Below are 23,633 nucleotides of genomic sequence, written 5' to 3' on the forward strand. Positions count from 1 at the left end.
CAGTATTCAGTATTTAGCATTCAAAAGCAGATATTCTGAGACAGTACTTCATGGAGGCATTCTCCATGAACCAGGCCAAGGCTGAGTCCTTGGAGCTCAGCATTTGGGAATGATGCTGAATGGTGCAGATGGGTGGTGCTTTCCATCCTATGAACCCATCCTATGAACCATGGTGCATCCAGATATTTTGGGAACTGAATTACTTAAATGAAAAGCAGCTGTGGCTGAGAGTATACATATTTTTATACAAGTGTACATAGTTCTCGATACATATTCAGCCTAACTAGGCTGGAGAGAGCCTTTTCTATGAGTTGTGTGTATTCAAGCTCTGGGCATTCATTGGTCTTACTGAGCAGAATGCATTTCATGTTTTAGTTTCTGTTTTCTAAGGAGTGATGAGTTCCTTTACTGAAATTGATGTTGAAAGTGTTGCAATAGGCAAAATTTTGTGTCCCTTTTCATGATGTACTGCTATGACTGTCTCAGATTTCCAGCAGTGCTTGTGATGTTGGCTGTGGTGGTCCCTAGTCTGGACCTCTATCTCATTCCCTTGTGGTGCAGGAACCTTTGTGTGTCTTTATCAGCTGTGGAAATGCCCCTCCCGTGGCTGAGCATGTACATGAGCTGGGTACCACAGTGTGGTGCACCTCGGTGTTCAGGTCATTTGTTGCATGCCTCCCCCACTGCTTCTTACAGACTGAAGTCCTAGAGATGGGTCAACTGCTAACCACTGATGTGATCCAAACTCACTGGAAGTCAAAGCAAACCTCTCTGCTGGCTTCCCTGGGCTTTGGGCAAACACCCTGCTGCAATTCTTTTGGGTAACATATGAGGTACCTGCTTGGAATCACTGATGTTATTTTGCTAGGGACTGGATAGGCCCATTGTCATCTGTCTGTAGAGTTTCATCTTTTGATAACTGTGTAAGGTGTATCTACAGCACAGATGGGCTCTTCAAAAAAAAAAAAGAAGGGATACTAATTAATATTTTAAACTGCTTACTGCTGCTTATTTATAAGGAGATGGGCAGCGATTTTAAATGAGTGAAAATTATTTAATTCTCATCACATTTTTCATACTGTAATTCTAAAGACTGGTTAAAAATAGCTGTGATCCATGCATTGAAATCACTGCCCATGCACCCAAGTACTTCAGAAGCGAGGGCTGCAGTTTTGTCTGAAATGGCTTGACAATTGCAAGCAAAGACTGTTTTCTTCAGAGTAATGGAAGAGGCAGGACTGTGCAGTGACATCAAGGACTAAGGGTCAAATATTAAAGGCCTTTCCTGCTTTCTACTATTAAACCCTGACTCTTGCAAAGACGTCAGTGCCTGTATTGAGGAATACATTGTCTTTAGTGGGAGCTTGGACTACGTGTGGTATTGCAGATACAGTCCTGTTTTTTAAGATGGAAGAAAAGTTTCTGCCATGAAGACTCAGGTTTCCAAATGCCTTCCTCTGTGGCAGAACAAGGCACTGTCTAGGATGAGTGTGTGTGATCTAGGCTGGCTCTGAGGTCTGGGTATGCCATTTTCGATACAGTCACCATTGCACATTTTAGGCTCTCAGTTATATCCTACCTGGGAGGTACAGCAGTGTTGAACAAAGGTTCTCTGTGTTTTGCTGACCAGAGAGAAATTATTTATTTCCACATGTTGAGGTGGACCTGGATAACAAAGCAACAGAGAAAGCAGTGTGAAACTAACCTGGTTTTACATGGCCTACTAGACGTGATGAGGACAATAATGTGTTACATTTATAAACAATGCAGTTTAATTTCAGAGTGATGATTGCAGCTTAAATCCACATTTACTTCTTCATCCTTTTTATTTTCATTTCTCTATTGTGCTGTGAAACTGTCTATGGATATGGCTAATAACCCGGCTAAATAACCCTCTCATGAATGGGTTTCATTCATTTATTTATTACTCTAGGATTACTATCAACCAGCTGCAGCTTCTCTAAATGACTGAGGGAAAATTTTCCTGGATAATCTTTAATGCTTTGAAAGATAAATTTAAACATTTGGCAAGTGAGAAAGCTCTTTCCCTTCAACATGAAAACTAAACATGAAAACTTATGTTAGTTGTCAAAGATATCACCTAGTTTTTTTCTAATTCATTTTGGAATATCCAAAAGAAAGGTGTCAGTAGACATTAACTTGAAAAAGAAGTTGTAAATTATCAAGTAACTTCTTCACCCAAAATAAGATGAAGATTGAAAAGAAAAAACCTTTCTAAGAATATTAGCATAAGGACTTTGTCTCATTTGGTGAGCTTTAATGTTCACACTTGAGAGACTACAGCTCAGAGGAAATAGTTTGAAGATGCTTTTTTCAGATAGACAGATTGATAGGGCTTCCCATCTGCTTTAAAATCAGACTAAGTGGCTTGTTGAATTGAGAGTTAGTCATATTCCTTGAGATACATTTCACTTTTTGTGAGAGTGATCAATCCTGCCTGCATCTGTAGAACTGTCAAAGCAGCTGCTTGTGTTACTGCTGCCCACTGTGACAATTCAACAAAGCAACATTAAATTAGACCTTGGTTTGGATCCTGTTGAAGCAAGAAGGAGTTTTGACATTGACTTTGTAGACAGCAGGCTCCAGATATATATCTAAGCAATTTTCAGAATAAGTAATGTCGTTCAGCATCAAAGAAATGTGTTTCCAGGATCATCTTTCATCCATGGCCCAGTCCCCATGTCCTTAAAAAGGAAACATTTATATTTAGTGTACTGGAAATCTCTCTGTTAAATGGCAAGGCTGGCCACAGAGTTACCTTTCTGAAGGGGGCAAGCAGGCTGAAAACACAGGCTTTGAAATGAAAAGCTGAGTATGAAAAATCTGAAGTAAATATTACTGATTCAAAAGCAATTGCTTCCAAGAACAAAAGGGACAAATGAACAATTTCATTCCAATTTTGCAATTGCTTCTCTCCCTCTGGAGTGTGAACCATAATTAGAGCACTTACACAAAATCACATTTGTCAGCCTGGCTGCTAAATTCCCCTTAAAGAGTTATCCACCAAGAGCAGTCTGTTATCACTCCCACTGCAGCCTGCAGTTCTCACTTTCACTTTCAGGGACAGACAAGCAATTACTTTATCTCTGTTGAAAATCTCATGCAAGTCTAACTGCAATGAAGTTAAGGAACAGCAGATCTACACACAAGTAGTTTCCAAACTTCATGACCAGCCAGCAAGGACCTGTCTTTTATCCAGGAGTAGCTTTATGAAAAGCTGTTACCAGAACACAGTAGAGGTTTGTCCTGAAGCTGACATTTGTCCCACAGATGGACCAGAGCAGTAAAGGACTCTCCATAAGCTATGAAGTACCATTATCTGTACCTGGCTGCCAGGAATATACCTCTCTTAATGAGAGAATAATTTACATTCTAAGTCCAGAAAGGACCCCCAGAGATGAGACCCACCTCTAGAGAGGCTGAATCACAAACCCAGTGTCTTCTAATGCCATATGGATTTGATAGAGCCCTGCTGCCAGAGGATCTCTTCCTGGCCCTTCTCCGAGTGCTTTGAAGGTGTTGCATCCTCTCGTTGTTGAAGTGAGAATGTTATTGACAGTCATAGCTCTTGTCATATCCCACTCAGTCCTGACAGACAGATCTTGAGAGCATTCAACAAACTCGGAGAGAGAAACTCCACCTTTCTCAACCCCATATCATCCCCAAAGAGCAGTAGGGAAGCTACTGACACCTCTCAAATACTTTGGAGATGAACAGTGCCACTGCTCCATGTGCCTCTGCAGAGCCACACACGAGCCTGGGCAGACACCCATCAGAGAGAGTGTACATTTCTCATAGGCATGGATGCACTAGGGAACCCTGGAATGAAAAATAGGAAGATACAATTTTACTGATACTGATGTAGCTGTGTATCATTAGTAATACAGATAGGAAGTTGTACACTTAAACAAGGGCAAAGTATCCTTTGGAGATGATGAAAGCTGCATAAATACTTTGGAAGACTAGTTAAAAACTGGTTTTAAAATGTTATATAGTGGCTATAGTCACTATTATAAATCCAAATACCTTACATTTAGGTTTCTATGGTGGTCTATACTGTCTGACTGCTGCCATCCAGTCCTGATGCTCTCTGGACACCTAAAGGGAAATATCTGAGCACAGAAGGAACTGCATCCTAGGACCAGCTGTGTCCTAGTTCATGGCTGAATTTCAGTACAATTCCAGCAGCCTTGAATTCCTTCAGAAGTAGTGGTTCTGTGCTTTTGCCTTTGTGTTGGCAATGCTCCTCTGCCTGCACAGATCCAAAGTCTTGGTCAGGTATTTCTCTCATCTGAAAAAAGAGCATTTAAACATGACATGGAGGACACCAGGTTCACAGAACCCTTTTCAGTCTGTTGTACCCATGCCACTGTGCAAAGCAGGATTTGTCTTTCATGCAGTGGTAGCATAACATATATAAACTCTCCAGAGAAAAGTTCTCAGGATGTCCAAAAAATCTCTTTGTGTCTTAGGTCCTCAGGATGTCCAAAAACCTTCTTGTCTCTCAGCACTTAACTAACTGGCTGGCTTTTCTCTTCCAGCAGTGCTTCAGTCTGGCCACACTGTTCCCAGGTTTCCCCAGGGCAGACACCCTTCATCACCACCTTCCTTCTCATTCCTCAGGTGCCCTTTGGGCTGGGACACAGGGTGCTCTCCCAGAAAAGCAGGGCAGTCCCTAGAGTCATGGCACTAAGCTAGACCCCAGGTCCTGCCTTTTAGCTAAGTCTCTAATGTGCAAAGGGAGCAGGACCCTAGAGCCTGCATCCCATATGCACCGATGTGCCAGCAGCAGAGCTTCAGACAGACAGACAGACTGACAGACCTCTGGGCACTTTTGTACAGTGCTTTCTATTGACCGGCTCTGGACAGCATCTTAGTCAGTGTGTGAGCTGTTAGCCTCCTCAGCTCTTCCTCCTGCAGCCTGTTTCTGGAGCCCTAATCCTTCGCTCATGCAGGATCAGTCTGAAGTGCTTCATGTCAGAACGGCAGTGACACAGCGACTGGCAGCGTCTAGCACAGGCAGTCTGGATCTTGCCTCTTTACTACATGGGGACACATTTTCTCATCTGCTTGAAAAAACAGCCTAGGCCCACACTTTAAATATAGATTCGAATAAATCTGTGTAAATAGTTTTTAATTCCAGGCAAAGTTTTATCATCATTTTGAAAAAATAGTTTGGGTTGGTTGATAGAATTTTTGCATTAAAATCCAAGCTGTTCTGAAAATCGTTTCTAGAACTGGAAACACATTTTTCACATTTGGAAGTAACCACAATTATTTGTGCTGCCAAGGGCTTTGAAATATGGAAATGAGAGGTTTATTTAGTGTGTGGATCAAGCTTATAAACAGCTTAAGTCCTCATTCCTTCTAACATCTTAACAGCTGTGCAGTTTCTTACAAAATATGTTTTATCGTTTCAAGAAATGCTGTTAACCTCGCAGTTTTAAAACTGAATGAACAAGGCCTCTTGGACAAATTGAAAAACAAATGGTGGTACGACAAAGGAGAATGTGGCAGCGGGGGAGGTGACTCCAAGGTTAGCCTCAATGTCACCAAAAGCGGGTAAACAGTATGTGAAGTAATTGGTGCATCTGCTGGGGTCTCACCTGCCACCAAACAGCTTCACCAGTAGCACAGCACTGCTGGTACCTGCAGCTGAAACAGAGGTGTATGCAATTACTGTCAAAGCAAAAATATTTGCATTTGTTTAAGCACCCCAAGGGCAACTCGTAAATGCTCTCAGGGGTGAGATCTATCACCAGTTTTCAGAAACATGCATCTTCTGAAATTGTGGTGAGCCTTTTCCAAGCTTGTTAAATACCTTCAGAAGCCTGCTCACCAGCTAAGACTTTTTTCCTGCTATATGGTACTACTAAAAATATTTTTCAGTGACATTAGAGGAAAAGGGGAAAAAAAAATCACTGTGACTATCTCTGAGGGGTAATTTAATGTATGGTCCAGGCTCAGGGATGCATTGTTGACACAAACAAATTACAATTTTCACAAGTATCCAAAACAGGAAGACAGATTTCAGATAAAATATCTTCGTACTGACATTTTCTGATGTCTTTCCCATAAATTGAAACCCATGGTGGTTCCCTAGGCATAATTTGCCAGAATTTATCAGACAGGAGTTTTAGGCTGCATGCTAGGCTTAGGTGTTAACAGCTTCAAATTCTTACTGCATTCCCCTATCTTCCATATGGCCAGTACCAGTACTTGCTTGCTGCCTCACAGCTTTGTTTGAGATACTGCCTGGTGCTGAAAAGAAGCAAAAATGTGGAAGATGGTGAAGTGGGGGAAAATTGAGGTATTAAAAATACCCCTTCTGTTCCAGGCAGCATGTAATAATATTTATTTATGTGCTTGTGTGTGAACAATATATTAGAGAATGCTTCACAGGTAGTTGTGCAGGCACAGAGCTAGTCAGATACAGATGATTAAATCTGACTGATTTGTCAGACACAGTTTGTGTAGCTTTCTTCACAGTTGCCTACATATATTTTTTCTTACTATTTTCTCTCCCTCTTTAGTCCTTCTGCTCTTTTGTGCTGTGTCCTGGCCTCAGGGACCATCCCTTGGGCTATTCTGCACTCACCCAGAACTGGTCTCCCAATCCTCTTCACTTTTCCTGCAATCCTGCTGCTCTACCTATTTTTTCCCCACACCGCTCTGCTTGCCAGCAGTCACAGTTTCAAAAATGGTCTCTATTTTCTCTTCCAAAATGTTCAGATGTATTAGACCTAATAGCACTTACTTGCATTACTGGGGGAGGGGTATTTATTTACTTATTATTTTTTTAATATCACAGGCAGAGGATAAAATCAGTAAAATACTTAAATTTTCTTAGAATATCCCCCTTATAAGCCTACAGTGGTTGCAAAGTGGGATACAAGTTAGATAGCAATCTAAGGATGTTTTTTAACTTACTTTCCCTAATTACTGACAGCCACAGGTGCTGTGAGTCATGAAGCAGGGAAAAGGGAGCAGCTCGTGGTGGAGGGACACACAGGGCTTCAGCAGGGAAATGTCTGGAAGTGCTGAAGGAGCAAGTTTGGTGTGGTGGAAAGGGACAGAAAAAGGAGTGGGGGGGAAAGTAGAAAAGAAAGGTGAGGAATGTGGTTCCTGGAGAAACAGGAGCTGTGAATGCAGGAGGAAGGAACACAGTGCCAGTGGAAATAAACAGTAGGTGACAGAGACAGTTCAGGATACAGCAGACAACGTGGTGGGCAGGACAGAGTTAGCAAAGGATGGAGAACATGAGGGAGCTCAACCCGTGGTTCTGGGACTCCACACAGCCTGCCATGAGCATTTATCTGGCCTTGGGCCTGTTTCTTGCCACAGTTTTTCCCAGGCACAGCTGGGTGAGTAGGCAGTACCAGTGGTCCTGGGAAGCTCCAGGTCTATCCTGTGCCCACACTGCCCGTGTTTGGTGGAACCAGGCACAGCGTGCAGGTGAGCAGGCGTCCCGCGCTTCTCAAAGTCTGCATTGCAGATCAGCATCTGATCCTGGCTTATAAACTACAGCCAGGCTGATTCCCCAAAGGGTAACTTAGCCATTTGTCATCTGTAAAATTCATTTCCTTGCTCAGAAACAGTCTTGATCAATTGAAGTCAAAACCTTTTCTACTGAATTAATGGAGCTCTATGTATTTTATTTCTTTTCTGCTAGCAAATTTTCATTAGTGGAATAACCAGGACATTATGCACTACCTTTGTAAACCTGATAAACTACCAACAAGCCCTGAACTAAGTTCCTACCTTCTTAAGAAGGTTAAGAATACTTCTTTTATTGTACAAAATTTAAAAGAAGCTTTTTTAAGCAACTCCAGTTTAAATTGCAGGGCTTTGTCCCCTCATAAATGAGAATAAGAAACTCCTCTTCTCTTGAAAGAAACACAGCACCTGAAGCTTAACTGATAACTGTGCTGTTACTATTTGAGATTCATTATTCAGAATACGAGAGTGTAGAGCCACAAAATCCCTTCATGATAGTACAGAAGACCACAGAAATGAGGGAGCTTCCAGAGAGTTCAGCTGTTCTCCACAGGTTTGTATTGCTCTGTAAAACAGGATGTCTCCTACCTCCATCCTCTGCTGATAAAAGGTCACCTCTAGCCTCCCCATTTATTGTTCGCTTTAAGGGACAATCTTCTAAAATTCAGAAAGACACTTCAGAAAGCTGCCCTGTGTGAGCCACCTGTGGTTTAGTGATCTGATTAATTAGCTCGTTGAAGCTAAAAGTGAGTACCTCAAGTCATTTGAGTGTTTTTGAAAGGATTACCTCAGATCCTAACTGTATGCCATCATTTCATGTGGTGCACAGGAAGGAACTGAAAGACAGTTTCTGCCACTTTGCTCCATTGTTTGTACAAAGTGTGAGTGGACAGAAGCTGTGCTGATGGACATTCTTTCCAGTCTCTGCTGGCAGCCTGCAGGAGAACACGGTGGCCCATGTGTTTTTCAGTCAGCTATGAGTCTGACCTTACACTTAATGGCTCAGCCATGAGTGGGTTATGAAAATGCTCCTAAAATATATCCATGATTGCATTTTTAAAATCCTTGTCTGACAGAATTCTATATTTGTTTCAGAATCACTTGGTATTGTGATTTAAATGTTATAATTGCCCATTTGTTGTCCTGAACACAGCTTGCTCAGAACTTCATTAATACCATTTTAAAGCACTCTGATTTTGCTGATGTTGCTGGCTCTAGATCCAGCCTGAGGCTCTTAAAAAATGGCCCTTCCAACATCAAGTGATTGATGACAGGATAGGAGGAAATGAGTAAGAAGCCAAGAGAGGAGGTAGAAGGGCTGAGTACATGATGAAAAGTTAGAAAACCAGTGTCACTGTGCCCAGGTCAGGCTGTGCCAGCACTGACTTCAGCACATGGGTGAGGACCAGGGTCTCCTGCATTGTCACACAGCAATTTTCCTCCGTGGCTGCGTGGGGCAAATTCTTCTCCATAGATAAAGGGTAATTTCAGTTATTATTTCTCATACATTATCTTTACATTAACTTGAGGCAGTTGGATTCTCTTTATATACAACAACAGAGATCCTCAGCAGCTGTACACTGGAAAAAACTACACTGATTTTCACAAACTGTGCCAGTTTAGCTGAAGATTTAGCCCAACATTAGTAATTCTGGAATCACTAAGCAATTGAACAAGACCCAAATCTATAGTCATTTTCCACTGCCATATTAAGAATACAATACTGAACTTAATGGGACTTTAATTTTAAATGCTGAATTTATCCCCTGTATGTGACTTCAGTACGTTCCTCTTGCTCACATACAGCAAACCATACAATTTTTTTGTTTCTGTCCCCTTAAATATCAGTGGGATTATTCACCAACTGATTGTGTAAGAAATCTAGTAACAAGTTGTAGTCTCTGAGTTTGTGACTGACACGACCAAAATAAGTGACTTGCCCCGAGAGCCAAGGTGATCTGGACATGCATCTCCCTGTTGAAAATCTCCTCCTGCAAATGAAACAAAGAAACAAAATAAAAGCCTAAAATACATTAAAATTCACAACACCTGCAATCACTTCCTGTGATTGCAAAGATGTGTATATATGCTGTGACTCTGAAAAACATAAGCAAAACATCTTCCTTTTCCACTCTGCAGCCCCTTAGTCTGGGCTTCTTATATTGGACCGTGTGCATTTCCCATCACAGCTGCCTGATTTAAATTAGGACAGAAATCCTGTTTTGAAGGTGTAAAATATTTTAAGATATTGTAATACATAATTTTAAGTTTTTTTCTCAGAATGCTTCTCCCTCATCACAGCTGGGACTGTCTGAGGGCAGATGTGAAGGAAATGTCACAGAGCCTTGTTAAGGCAGGCAAGAAGGAGAGGGGCCAAGGACAGGCTTTCTTGAGCTTCAGCAGGGCCTGCATTCAGAAAGTTTTCCACCAAAATTCGTGGAGAGGAAAAACAAGGGCCTGTCATCAGTCACATCACTGCTGCATCCCAGTGAAAAATGGGAACTTCCTCTGCTGACCATTGCCATTGAGATAGCTTAGAAACTGAGGACAGTGTGGCAATTTAAAGTGTGAAATTGATTGTTTTTCCTAAAGGAAAACCCGAGAGCTTCCTTACAGAGACAATGAAGAAAGGATGACATTAAAGGAACTACAGTTGGAAAAAAGAAAAAATCCCCAGCCTGCTTCAGGCTTTAAATGTCTAAAATGTTAGAGCTGAAAAAAAAACCAAAAAAAAAGGACATGGAGGCATCTGCTTTCTGACTTGTTCCCACCTTGCTGGTGGCCTTAAGAGTTCATATCTATTCCTTGTTAACAGTTTAATCTTCAACAACTCCATAGGCTTCTGATTTCCCAAGGGAGAACAGTACCTGTATGTCCCCTTACCTTTGTCATAACCAGCCCTGTTGCCCTGACAGAATTTAGGAGTATGGGAATGTGGCTCAGTGCCAGTGCATGACATGTTACAGATGATGGCTATTCAAATAATATTAATTATTTTTCACTGGTACTAGAAACCAGTGGAGGATCATGTTGACAGGCAACTTGCCAGCACCCCAAGCCCACTCATTTCACAGCTGTGGGACTCTCATGTTCCACTGTCAACCTGCACAGCCTGCTGCCAGAAGCCTTAAGGCAAAATTTAAGTTTGAATACTGGGAAAGAGCAAAAAATGGGCATTTTTGTCTCTGGAAGCAGAGTATTGCATATGAATTAAATGTGTGGGATTTGGAAAGTGGATGAAGCTTTCCCTTTACTAATCACTTGAGAGTTCCTGGGAAATCCTCTCACCCAACTGTGGCTGTTAAAAATTTCTCCAAGGCTCCAAGGCTTCCTCAGCAGTAAAGGAAGAGACAGGCATCTCAACATCATCCTTTGTTAATACTGGTATCAAGGCCCACCATTTGGAGGTACCTACCTTTTCCCATTAACTGCAGGGAGGTCTGGACAGACAGACAGAGCTTGGGACATAACTTAAGGGTGCAAATATTGAGGTGAGGTGAATCCCCCCACTTTAGGTACATATAGAAAGAGTAGCCAGAATGTATAAAGAGGCAGGGTCCCTAGAGCTAAGAAAGCATACAGGGCTCAGAAGCTGTTACTTGTGTATTAAATAGCTATATACAAACCTGCACAAATATATTAATACATAAGCATTCGGGGGTTTCCAGTTAAAGCAGTTATAGAGTGCAATAAGCCCCTTTCCTTGTCAATGCAAACTATTTTAGTAGGTTCAGTTACACTATTCTAATTAATGTTTGCACTGGTTATTTATTTATTAAGCCTTGAATCCATAAGTTAATGTTCAAGTAATGAATAAATTATGGCATATTATGGGAGATAAATTTTCCCATAGAAATCTGCTGGCATACAGGATCAGGTCATTTAACATCACCAGAAGGCTGTCTATCACGTGCCATTTCTGTTTATCGCCCTGCTTCTCTGATATATATTGTATTTGCATGCACACCTGCACATAAATAGATATCCATATGCCTACTGCATAATTCCATTAAGAATTGGGCAGCGATTTGAAGTGGAAAGTACATAAAATAAGTCTGTTAATAATTTAATACGTTTTAAAAACATATAGTGATAGATCTGCATGAAGTGGGGCATTACCATAATACCCTAAGATTATTCAATGAGTTTAAGCGAATTCACTGTAAACCTATAGCATTTCATGATTCTAAGGCATTGGATTAGGTTTCATTTCAATATTAAACTCTGTTACGTCACCCACAGCAAATACCACCCATAAAAATAGCTGTTCCAAGTAGAAATTTATCACCAGTGTGGGACCCTTGAAATATTGACATGAATATGTGAGATTTAAGGAAAAACTTTGAATTTTAAAATAATGTTGAAACGGGAAATTAAAATGGAAGACTAGCTGTCCTTCCTAGCTGAGGATAAGGGGATCTTTGCAGCTCTGCCCCCAAGTTATTTGCATGCAGACCTCCTATTACAGGGCTGTGCCAAATGGTTATGGGCAGCCCACTGCAGGAAGTATCTTCTTTTCTTGTCAGGATCATTTTGAGGGCAGTAAATGAAATACCGATGGCCAAATCATATTATTGGTTTGTATGCATCCAACCTAAAAATAGATTGAAAGCAAGAAACACAAATTAATGTTTCTTAAGTCGCGCATGCAGTTGTCTTACATATTTCTCTGAGGGGTATGTTGTTAATATGTGTATGCCAATAGTTTTGGGTTCACAGTAATTGCATACTATTTATTTACAAATCTTCCCCAGCAGTATGTGCCTGTTACCTAAAGCGATGGAGCAGGTCCCGGTCTTATGTCTGTCTCTAAACCTGGGCCAACAGTACATGACATAGCACCCACTGTGGCCTCTGCTCTGTCACTTTGCAATGCGATTCTATGTAGTTTTACTTGAATAACATAAAATAACATATATAATGTTATTTATGTTATTTTCCACGTGAAGAACTCCTGTAAACCTTGCCGTTTTGAAACTCAGTGAGGCAGGCGTCTTAGACAAGCTGAAAAACAAATGGTGGTACGATAAAGGTGAATGTGGACCCAAGGACTCTGGAAGTAAGGTCAGTCGCTACAGTTCGGGACCTAACTATCGTGTTCACAAAGCAGTAGAGGAAGTAATAAACAAAATGACATAGAAATGAAATAAGCAGCTGTAGACACAGAATGAATCAACTTTGGCCCGTCTTGATGGCAGTCACGCTTTAATTTAAGGAAGCACTATTGCATTTTTAAGTCTTCAGTAATATAAATCACCAAACATCATCCCACATATTCAGAGCATCTACTGAAGAAATATAAAGCAGATTTTTGGGTTTGGAAGAGGCAGTCTGGATTAGTTGCTTCCCTCCTGCCTGGAGGGTATGGACTTTTCCTGTTGACTGCTTAGGAAATGCTCTTCACACATTCTTTAGGAGCTGGCCTACCTCAGCAGCTTTCTGAAAAGAAGAAATACTAGCAGGAATGATTACCTTTCATGGCTGGCCAGGAAGGTGGTGTCTTGCAGCATTTGGGGATGTCCCTGGCTCCTTGAGGGCCAAGGAAAACTTAGATTGAGCTTTGAAGTGAAAGGCTTCAGCAAGTAATAGTTTCTACAGTTTCCAGTGTTTATCTTAGTCCATACCCAAACAGGAATCCTGGCAGCTCCAGAGAGCTTACAGCTCCTTCTCTTTATGGGGACAGACCCAGACCAGGTATTTTCTGGTGGCTGGGAAACACCACAGTCAGTGCCAGCCCTGTATTTGAGGAGTCTGACATTTCTTCACAGTACCTGACTCCATGCCAGCCTCTGCAGCCACAGCTCAAAGGAAGGAATGACAGGCACTGACTGCTTGCTGCCTGCATGTCTCGAGACTTACCTTGATAAAATTAGTGTGGGAAAGAAGCTTTCAACACATTTCACTTTTTCTGGCAAGTTCTTTGAAAAAAAGGAGTGAAAACCATTTAAGAGGATGGCAAAGTATCTGTAAATAACAGCTGAGAAAGCATCGACCCACTGCCTACATTAGGGCAGGTCTTTCTCAGTCCTGCCTCCTCCTTGTTTGCAATCACCATGTTAGCAATTGCCACCAGAGGGACAGTCATCTCCAAGATACTTAGGCTCTTCCTAGCCACCTAAAAAGGCACAGACAAAGCAGAACCCAGCTATAAGCCCCAATCCCCTCTGTACATCCATGGGAACCTTCACTGTGTGATCTACTGATTACACAATGAATAGTGCCTCTTTAAATTAAACATCCAAATTTTTTGCAGTCTACATAAGTTAAAATTTCATAGAGATTAAAATCAGAAGTTAAATACTCTCCTTACTTTAGCTAAAGATTATATAGTCTGCATAAGAATAAAGCTTTATAAGTATTTTAAGGCATACGATGTAGCATATGAAGTCAATCCTGAGAGAGTTCCTTGAGAACTATGCTGGAAAAGCACATGGATTTCAAGTCAAAAAAATGTGATTCATAACTAAGCAGTGTAGAGAAATGTAGAATAGTTATTTACTACAATACACCCAAGAAGGTGATTTTAAAATGATGAATATTTATTACTTGGCTAAAGAAAATCCTCACTTTTATCTAAATTATGAAAAATGTGTTGAATTGCATAAATTGATATTTAGAAGTATACTGTTACTGAGCTTAGTAGTCCATGGGCATGTTCCAGATCTGTATCCATAGTAAAAACAAAATACAAGAATAGGTAAGAGGCAAATATATCACAATGTGTGTGGTACAGTGTGCACTTTCAAAGGAAGTGTTCGTTCAAAGAAAGAACATGAGCCTCACATGTTATTTTTGCCTGTCATTTAAGTATCAGAAGCTCAGTCTGGATCTTTTAAACTAACAGCAATGCCTATCACACGTACAATTACTGGTTTTTGTAAAGATCAAACAGAGTCTTGTCTGATATAAAATGGATTTCTGGATTCCAAGGCTTCTGAAGAGCTTTACATAAATGCAGTTTCGTATCAGTGCTGAAACGTCCCCTAAATAGAGCTAGACATGTCATTGTTTAATTCTCCATGTCATGGGAGTAATGCTTTGCAGTCAATGACATCCTGATATGTTGGCAATATACTTAAAATATTTTTTTATGCCAACCAGGAAAACTAGTTGCTTAAAATATATTTTATGGATCCAGATAGGTCAAATTTTGCTAAAGTATGTAAACAACTGTCATTAAATTTCAGCTAAACATTGTTATTTGTCTATTTCTAACGTTTTAATGTGTGCTTTGTGCTTCTTGGGATCCATTTTCCAGGGTTAACTGTGTCACTTCTGTTTTCCCAGGACAAGACGAGTGCCTTGAGTCTCAGCAACGTTGCTGGAGTCTTCTACATTCTGGTTGGAGGCTTGGGCTTGGCAATGCTGGTGGCTTTGATAGAGTTCTGTTACAAGTCCAGGGCAGAGGCGAAACGAATGAAGGTGGCAAAGAGTGCACAGACTTTTAACCCAACTTCCTCGCAGAATACCCAGAATTTAGCAACTTATAGAGAAGGTTACAACGTATATGGAACCGAAAGTATTAAAATTTAGGGGTAGGACTTAGGGCCTACTACAGCCAGTGGGTGATGCATCTTGTAACGCAGTGTTGTGACATGTCTGTCTAGTGGTGCTTGCTTCTGAACAGAGCTTTATATTTTGGAAAACTTCAGTGCAAAGTGGTTCAGTTCTTTTGGCTGCAGATGTACAGTACATTATTCTATGTTGCTAATAGACATCTGCATTGCAAGGAATTTTTAACATGAAAAATACATTTTGAACAACTTAAAGTTGTCAAATCAGTTGAGAGATGACAACTATTTTAAATAAGAAAGTATATATCCATAGGGCCAGTTTTTAAGTACATGATTGGAAAATCTGTTTTCTGAAAGGTTTGCACTCTACTAGTGACAAATTGCTGCAAGCCTGTATTATTCAATGTTGGCCCTATCTGTAAACAAGATTTAGGATAGGCAACATCACTGAACCATAGTTAACCTAATGGAAGAAAAGGCACTGTTACAAGAAGTCTAAATGTTGTTTTACCTTCTCTCCCTCCTCCCCTCCCTGTGCCTTCACCCTCCCTTTGATACATGTTTTATGCTAATTGTGTGGCTTTTTTTTTTTTTTTTTCCCCTCCCCACAATATCCTGCTTCAGGTCAACTTTTGCCCCCTATAATAGTCACAAAGGGTCACTAACCAGGGATAGACCTTGATTATCATCCTTAGCTTTCAGTAACAAACCCCCTTACCTAGGTCAAGACTAGTGTATTTTAGACATTCACGCAGTGATTTTGGAGGCTGAAGCACTGATGCTGCCAAGCTGCATCCTGCATAACTCCCCTGAGTAGGTGTGCAGGGATGGTTTACTAATGTACTTGCTCTCATCCATACAGTCAGTATCTTACCAACGAATCATTAGACAAATCAACTCCATGACCTTTGGAAATGGCACACGGCAGCAAATTGAGCTTCTAAATATAAGGTTTACGTAGCTCCCAAGCTCTGCTGGCTGCTTTACAAGTGAACGTGCAGCCAGCACCCTGTCCTGTCATGCTAGAGCTCCCTTGCCCTTGCAAACAGCAAGCCACATGTCTCCTCTGCTAACAACTATCTTCAGCTACATTTTCCTGAGCCATCCCTCTATGGTGGGAGTAGAAAACAGAAATTTAGGGAAATTCGATGAATAATATGTTGCCACCTAGGAAAAAAAAAAAATCTTGTAGGAAACAACTGGAGATGCACTTATGATTTTTTATTTATTATTTATATAGCGCTGGAGTAGACGGCGCTGTACAGTAGGTGAAGTGTGCCAGACACACAACAGGTCCCTGTCCCGAGGAGCTTACAGCCGAAAGGCACAGCCCGTTCAGTACCGCACCATACAGTACAGAGCAAACACAGAGTGAGCAGAGAATGGTGTGTGAGCATGATAGCTGGAGCACTGCGAGGAATAGGTGGGTTCTCGGGGCGCGAGGGACGGGGCTGGCTGGGAAACTGTCCCCTACACACTCTTCTGTGGGCTTTTCTTTTCTTCCTTGCTCTAGAAAGAGTCACGACCCTGGGTATATTCTAATTGCCAATTTCCTCATGTTACAAACAAAAAAAAAAGTGTTAGCTGTGCGCTTTGTTCACTAGAGAAAATGTGAGGCATGCTATGTGCCAAGGGGACTCCAAGAGTCCAGGGCTCGTTACTTTGAACTGGAACACAGGACTTCCAGATGCTAATATTAAATCTCCCAAATTCACTCCCTTCTGGCAGTAATAAGGGTCTTAAAAAGAAGTAATCCTCTGCACATCATTGTGCCAACTGCAAGAGAAGGGTGCTTTTTCCTTTAAATTCTTTAGTGATGTGTTCACTGAAAGTGTCCCCAGGCTTGTATAAAAGTAAGAATCCCAGAAAACATATTCCTTATCAAGTTTACAGACTGCAGTGCATTCAAAATACAGTCTTAAAAAAAGCAAACAAAAAAATTAAGCTTTCATTCAAATACTGACCTGACCCCAATTGGCTGTGCAAGCTAAACATGGCATGACTTGACAATCCCCACAGTTGCCAGCCAGCTCTGTTATTTCATTGCAACAGATACTGATTACACTTGAAGAAATTTTTAATCTTAGTGTTTTCTTATAATAAAAACCAGAGCAAACTGAGTTTTGTATTTAAAGGAAAGATTATAAGCATCTTACTCTAAAGTTTGGATTTCTGTGGGACTTGTTTTATCACAAAAATGAATTCCTACTGGATAAAATATGTTTTAAACAACACAAAAAAGATACAATAATGTTGCATTTTATTTTACTGAAAATTCATTTTGGGGTCAGTCAAAACTTCTGATAATTAACATTTTAGGATACAGGCTTTTAAAATTCACCAAAAAATTGCTAGGATTTTGAACTAATATTTACAGACTTCTGAAATGCTTCTTTTTGCTTATTTGACATAATATTTACGTGACATTGAGAAATTTCAAGTGAACTTCTTATAAAAATGTTTATGGTGATATGTGGGAGACTGCCACGGCCCAGTCATTCTCTCCTGGCCACCCTGGTAGCGAGAGGTGTCTGTGTGCCACACTGCACAGGGGGACTGTGCCATCTGTTCAGACACATGCTAGTCATAAACCCCTGTTTAGCTGGCAGCATTACAGAGCCCACGATAACGGCTGCACATATTTCTGTAGAAATATGTCTGTCTTACACATTTTGAAAACTTTGATATGGTTTTTTTGGGATTTTTTATCCAAGGAGTAAAGAGATCATATTGGAACTAAAACTCGCTGATATGGAAAGATGCCTGGTGGTTCTAACCTGCATGAGTAACCAACACATCTGACTTTTTAAGCTAACATCAAATAGTTTTAATGGTATATGTTTTAAACTAATATTAAATAGCTTAAATAACACTCCTGAAAATTAATATTCATTACCCTGAATTTTAGTTTAGTTTCGTACAGTTAAACGTGAGTTGTCTGAGGGAAATTCACCCTTCCTGCAAGGCAGCTGAAAATGAAAATGAAGGACTAGTCTGAATGTGTGGACTGGCCTATATAGTAATGGATTAGTCTATATGTGTGGGATAAGGACATTCAGAAGCACTGGCAGGCAGTTGCATCTGCTGAAGAGAGGGAAGAAAGTTTGCTTTAGGGAGGGAACAATCCTTTTCTCCTCCTCCAGGCAGCAGATTTTCCATTAGTATTAAGCCCTTAGTGTGCAAGTAGAGCTGACAGCGAGAGCAGAGAGGAGCTTAACATCCTTCTGTCCATCTGCTCTAAGGCAAAGCCCTGCTGAGTTCCTCACCCCAAACCCACAGGTTTTGAAGGGGTTGTTCCAGTATCCAGCCAGCCTCCACCACCATCTCTCCATGGCCTTCTCAGTGGGCCATGAAGCTCAGGAACCAGCTCCCAGCTCAGCTGCCTTCTCTTGCTCTCCCATCCCATGCTGTTGTTTATAACTAATGAATGACACTAATTGCAAAACTGCAAAAAGCAACGAAAAACGTCACTATTACAATTAACTACAAAAAAGGTGAAGTGCTACAGGATGGCTCAGTAAGTGTGTAATGTACTTATTTTGACTTGTTTACTTCCAATTTCATAGTAAAGAGAGAAAGATACATTAAAAGTTCATCTTAGATATTTGTGCCAAAGCCATCTCCATGTGACCCAAGTACTAGCGGAGCCTGAACAACAAAAGAACCCACACAGGCTAGGATATCATTTCTATTACACAGACTGAGGATATCATTTTCCAAAATTCCCATTTCCTCTCTAGGAACAGGGCAGTCAGTGTTTTCACGTGATTAATTTCACAACTAATCTAATCAAAACTAATGACAAATTTGAAAATACATTATCACTATTAACCTTATACACTTACTGAAAGGAGACTTGCACAGTTTGCGTAATATTCACAGTAAATACCGAGACTTTTCCCTCTTATCCCAGCCACTCCCAAAACTGTTTCTGCATCCAGGCCATAAATCTGAAGTTGTAGCAGCACAGTTAAGCAGAGTACTAGCCTGGCTTGTTACCTCTACCATAGTTTAGAACACAGAGCAGACGCCTGCCTGGTTACTTGGCTTTATGGCACTGTCCCAAGTGCAAGTTTGACCTGCTCCTCCTGGCTTTGTAAGTGTCTGAGTTGTCCTGTGGTGTGTTGCTGAGCTGTTGTTAGTCTTGCACTGAGGACAAGAATTATTTCCTTGCAGCTTCTCTGTTCTTCTGTGGAAGGCTGCTGAGAAAGTGTTGTTCTCTTTTTTTATCTTTTTTATTTATCCTGGATCCCTTTTATTGTCTTTCTGTCCTGAGTGTGTTGTCAATGGCCAGAAAGTTATTTAGACTGAGTTAGCACAGTTACATAGAACTTCTATGTCCCATACAAATCTGAGTGCTCTGACTCAGATTTCCCAGTGGGAAGCTCTGAATGGCCATGAACAGAGAGCTGATGGGTGTGCTGGATTGACTCCTGTAGACAGTGGTGACTTTCTGGGAAATTTAACCCATTGGAGCAGGTTGTCCCGTTTCCACCCAAGTTTGCTTTCTAATCTGGTTTGGACTCTCATCCCTCTGCCACACTAAAACACCTTTAGTTTTTTTTTCTTGCCATTGACCAGAACATGTTCTCTGCACTTCTGCAATTTATCCATTTGCAGTGGGACTCAGGACATGCACCGCGGGGATCTGTACCACACTGCATTGTGTCTGTGCTTTGCAAATGCAGAGGTTCTTATTTGCTGCTGGGAAGTAGTTGAAGTTCTTGGTAAAGTATAGGCCCAGTTCCCCGCTTTCCCATCACCTCTGCTACACTTTTTGTATCTGGGTGTTGTTTTTGATCAAGATATGTTTGGTAACAGTCCCTGTCACAAAGTACAGTGGTGTCAGGGAAAGGTTTCAGAGGATAATTTTCCTTTACCAAAGCCAAGTATTTTCAGTATAAGGGGAATGCCAAAATGCCCTCTGTAAGCTGAGGCCTTTTCCTGAATTTGGGTGTTTTTGAGGGTTGAAGTGTTTAGGGTAATTGGTTTGGAAAGCTGCTTTTAAATCCAAGTTCTGACTGTGCCACAAAGAGCTGCTGTATTTTTGATAACTTTTTGAAGCAGCTACGGATATCAATGCAATATTAGACTGGTACATTTTCATAGGAGTGCACCACCCAGAAGCAGTGGAAATGTTCGGGAGTTTTAAGGGCTCTTCCTCATCCCTATATACTCATATATAAAATAAACTCCACATATCAAGCAGGATTTCACTGCTACCTCGGAAGGAGAAACTGGGCTCAGAGGGATAAAGTTCAAAATGCAGAGATTAGTAATAAAGCAAACAAAATGACTTTATGATGTTTCTTATCGTTTTGCTCCTATGTGAATGCTCCTATCTCCCTTTCTTCCCAATTAGTATTTCAGACTGCATCCCTGCTTTAACATAGCTTCTCCTGACTAAAAGTGAGATTTCCCCACTAATTAATATCTTAACATGGTTATCTCTGAAATCTCTTTTAATATACTATAGTTTGGATGCCTTGCTGCATTTTTTTACCTTAGACACTTACCCTAATTTTAGCAATCTGGAAATCATTTACTTTAAACTAGTCATCTTGGCATTTTTTTTATAATCACTTGAGAGAGCCCTATTAGATTTTCAGATTTAGCTACTGATTATTTGATGACTAAAGTTAGATGGCATAACTATAAATTCTTTAACAAATCCAGACATTTTTTCTTGAGTAATCTCAACAAGATATTTTCTTCTGATTTAGCTGAAACTAAAGATTTTTAAGGAATGAACATTTAAACCTTACGGGAAATTTATACATAATGTAGGAAACTGTATAAAACTGAATTTTCGCTCAATAAATTACATTTTCTTTGAAAGTTATCACCTTCTGTAATTGTAGGAAAATATATATATATGAAAGAGATTTGAGGACAGTTCTCAGATTTCCTGATATTAATATTTCCATTGTGACAATAAGTAATAATTTCTTTAGATTTTAATGACGGAATTGCCAGATAGCTGATACAGTTATTGCAATTTATAAGCAGCTTTCAGTAGTTATGTTTAATCCTGACATTCCTAGTTCAAGGTCAAAGCCTATAAACACTTGTGCATGACTTCATTCACAGATGCTAATGCTTTCAGGTTCCAAAAGGTCTTCTCACTGTATATAAATTTAGTTTGAAGCAGTTTAAATGAGCATATTACCTCTTCAGTTAATTTCATTATCAATTTCAGATTTTATATTTAAATCAGTACAATTTATTGAATGAAATTGATCCTCAGAATTACTAGTCTTTTTTTCCCAGTAGACTTAAGTGCTATGTATTATATTTATGATGATTACTCTTTCTATATTTAACGTTAACATGAAAAAATGCAGATGTCTAAAATTTATTATTTTGGTGTTTGCTGTGTCCCGGTTGGTTGAAGGACAGAAACATTATAACACTTTCCTCTCTTCTGCTTCTTCTTCAAACCCAGCTTACCTTTTCTGAAGCCATAAGAAACAAAGCCAGATTATCCATCACTGGGAGCGTGGGAGAGAACGGACGCGTATTGACTCCCGACTGCCCGAAGGCCGTGCACGCTGGAACTGCAATTAGACAAAGTTCAGGATTGGCTGTAATTGCATCGGACCTACCATAAAAACCAAAAAATTAATTGAGTGCCTTAATCAAACTGTGTTGGTGACTGATGGGAACACAGCACAGACTGTCACGACATGGGAGTGTCATTGATGAACTAATGATTTGGCTGAGAAAGGGAAGTACGTCCAAATGCGCCAGACATCATCAGCAACAATGTGTGCATGAGCTCAGCTCGGAAACCCAAACTCAGATTTTATATCAGGAAAATTCATAATTTAGTTTTGTTGGGGGGAGGGGGCTGGGAAGGGTGTATTAACAGCAACAAATTTCACTTCAGTGGACTTAAAACTAATAAGACTTGCCAATTTAGCGCATTAAACTGTGAAGAACATGCTCAGAAAGGACCCCATTTTGGTCTTTGTCTTGACAAAGAGAGAAAAATAGCTATAGAAGTCAATGAACATGCTAACCTGTGTCTCCAGAACATCAATATATACAATGGAAGAATACTCAGCTGTTCAGCTGTAGAAATGAATCACTAAACTGTGATAAAAAAATAATAAATATGTAAATCCTGTGAAAAAAAATAAAGAAATTATTTACATTTTCTTTGGAAAAAGAGGAATATTGAAACATGCTTGCTTTTTAACTGATGTAAATTCAGTAGAGGACAACACAATTCTTTTTTCTAACCATCTTAGGGAAAAATCATTGCAATAATTGATATAAAATGCCATCACTGTAATAAAATTCAGAGAATTTTTTTTTATAAAAGTTGTTGGTCATCCTCTTGTTTGCTGTTACCTTCATTCTGTTCCATCATTTCGTGTTCCACAGATCTGCATCTGTCTAATACAAGAAACAAAATGATAAAATGTTTAGAGTACTTCATCAGTCTGCAGTGTAGAAAAGAGACTACGGGTCACTCATGTAACAGATATTATTTATAATCTTGTTCTGTGTAAGAAACTGTGGTTTTTGTACCCACCAAAAAGAATAAAACAACAATTGTTCTTATAATATTGACAGAGCTTGAGTTGTTTTCTGATCATTAGGGATGCCACCTGGAAAATAGAAAAGGGCCGTTCATATCTTACAACAGGATTCAGAATCTTGTCAGAGTCAGTCTGAGTCCCTGCACATTTCTAAAGTGCTTTTAAGGGACTTAAATTGGGAGGCAGGACTCTGAGCAGCTAAAGAATTGTCATGATTATTCACTAAGTATTTTAGTACTAGTCACTTAACACATTCCTGAAGTGTTAGGGAGCCATTTACTGACAGTGCTTGTCCTCTGGGTAGGCAAGGAATGAGATGCCAGGGAGCAAGGAAGTACAAATGACAGTCCTTGAGACTGATGTGATAGATGATAACTGCATCCTGCGAGGTGTCCAAGAGCCTCAGTTTTCATCACCCAGCCTGTCAGTGCCATGCCTGGGAAAGACTAGCAGCCACCACTTGAATAAAAGCCAGATGTTACAGGAGCAGGCATGTCTGTAGGTGCAAAGTTACAGCCAGTCTGTTCTGTGATGGTCAGTCTCCCTGGCCGCAGTGGGGTCCAAATCCAGAGTGTTGCCAGCAGTGTAACAGCCACGTGCCAGAGCCCAGACTGCAGGTGAATTCAGACTTGGAGCAATCATAGCTCCTGAGTTTCCCAGGCCCATGAGGGGCCATGTTCCAGTGGCTTACTTTTCCCCAGAGCCTGGTGCTGGTGCTTCTCTCAGCCCCCAGGGCTCTCATGGGGAGGAGAGCGGGCCCTGGGTGGAGCCCAAAGCCCAAAGCTGCCCAGCAAGGACCAAGCCCCAGCTGCTGCCAAAAACAGCTGCCAGACCCTGCTGAGCTGATGCCCCTACTGTCCAGCAGAGACAGCCACAGAGTTGCAAAGCAGGGCTTAGTGTCACTCCAGATATCAACAGCATAAATACGAGTTTCTTGCCCCAAATGCTCTGTAGGGACCCTTTATAGCTACTGGGGAGAAATAGAGAATGAGTGTGAATGACTTCATCTTAAAGTAGACCTTAAAATGCCAGACAGCTGAACCACAGCAGCAAG

At 40.6% G+C, this 23,633-nt stretch overlaps 1 protein-coding gene across 3 annotated transcripts in view; it reads left to right on the plus strand.

Moving 5' to 3' along the window:
- GRIA4 (glutamate ionotropic receptor AMPA type subunit 4) overlaps positions 1-22,586 on the plus strand; it is a 215,708-nt gene extending 193,122 nt beyond the window's left edge. Inside the window, exons 14-17 of one of the 3 annotated variants that reach the window (XM_050978843.1) lie at positions 12,468-12,582; positions 14,806-14,940; positions 16,273-16,455; positions 21,478-21,617. In XM_050978843.1, coding sequence (XP_050834800.1) covers positions 12,468-12,582; positions 14,806-14,940; positions 16,273-16,407 — 385 coding nt within the window. In that variant the 3' untranslated portion in view covers positions 16,408-16,455; positions 21,478-21,617. Of the gene's footprint in view, positions 1-5,442; positions 5,558-12,467; positions 12,583-14,805; positions 15,375-16,272; positions 16,456-21,477 lie in introns of those variants that run through there. The other 2 variants (XM_009102785.4, XM_018908441.3) reach the window with 2 other exon arrangements.
- The last annotated feature ends 1,047 nt before the right edge of the window (positions 22,587-23,633 follow it).

This window comes from Serinus canaria, chromosome 1, assembly GCF_022539315.1.
Source record: "Serinus canaria isolate serCan28SL12 chromosome 1, serCan2020, whole genome shotgun sequence".
NCBI lineage: Eukaryota > Metazoa > Chordata > Aves > Passeriformes > Fringillidae > Serinus > Serinus canaria.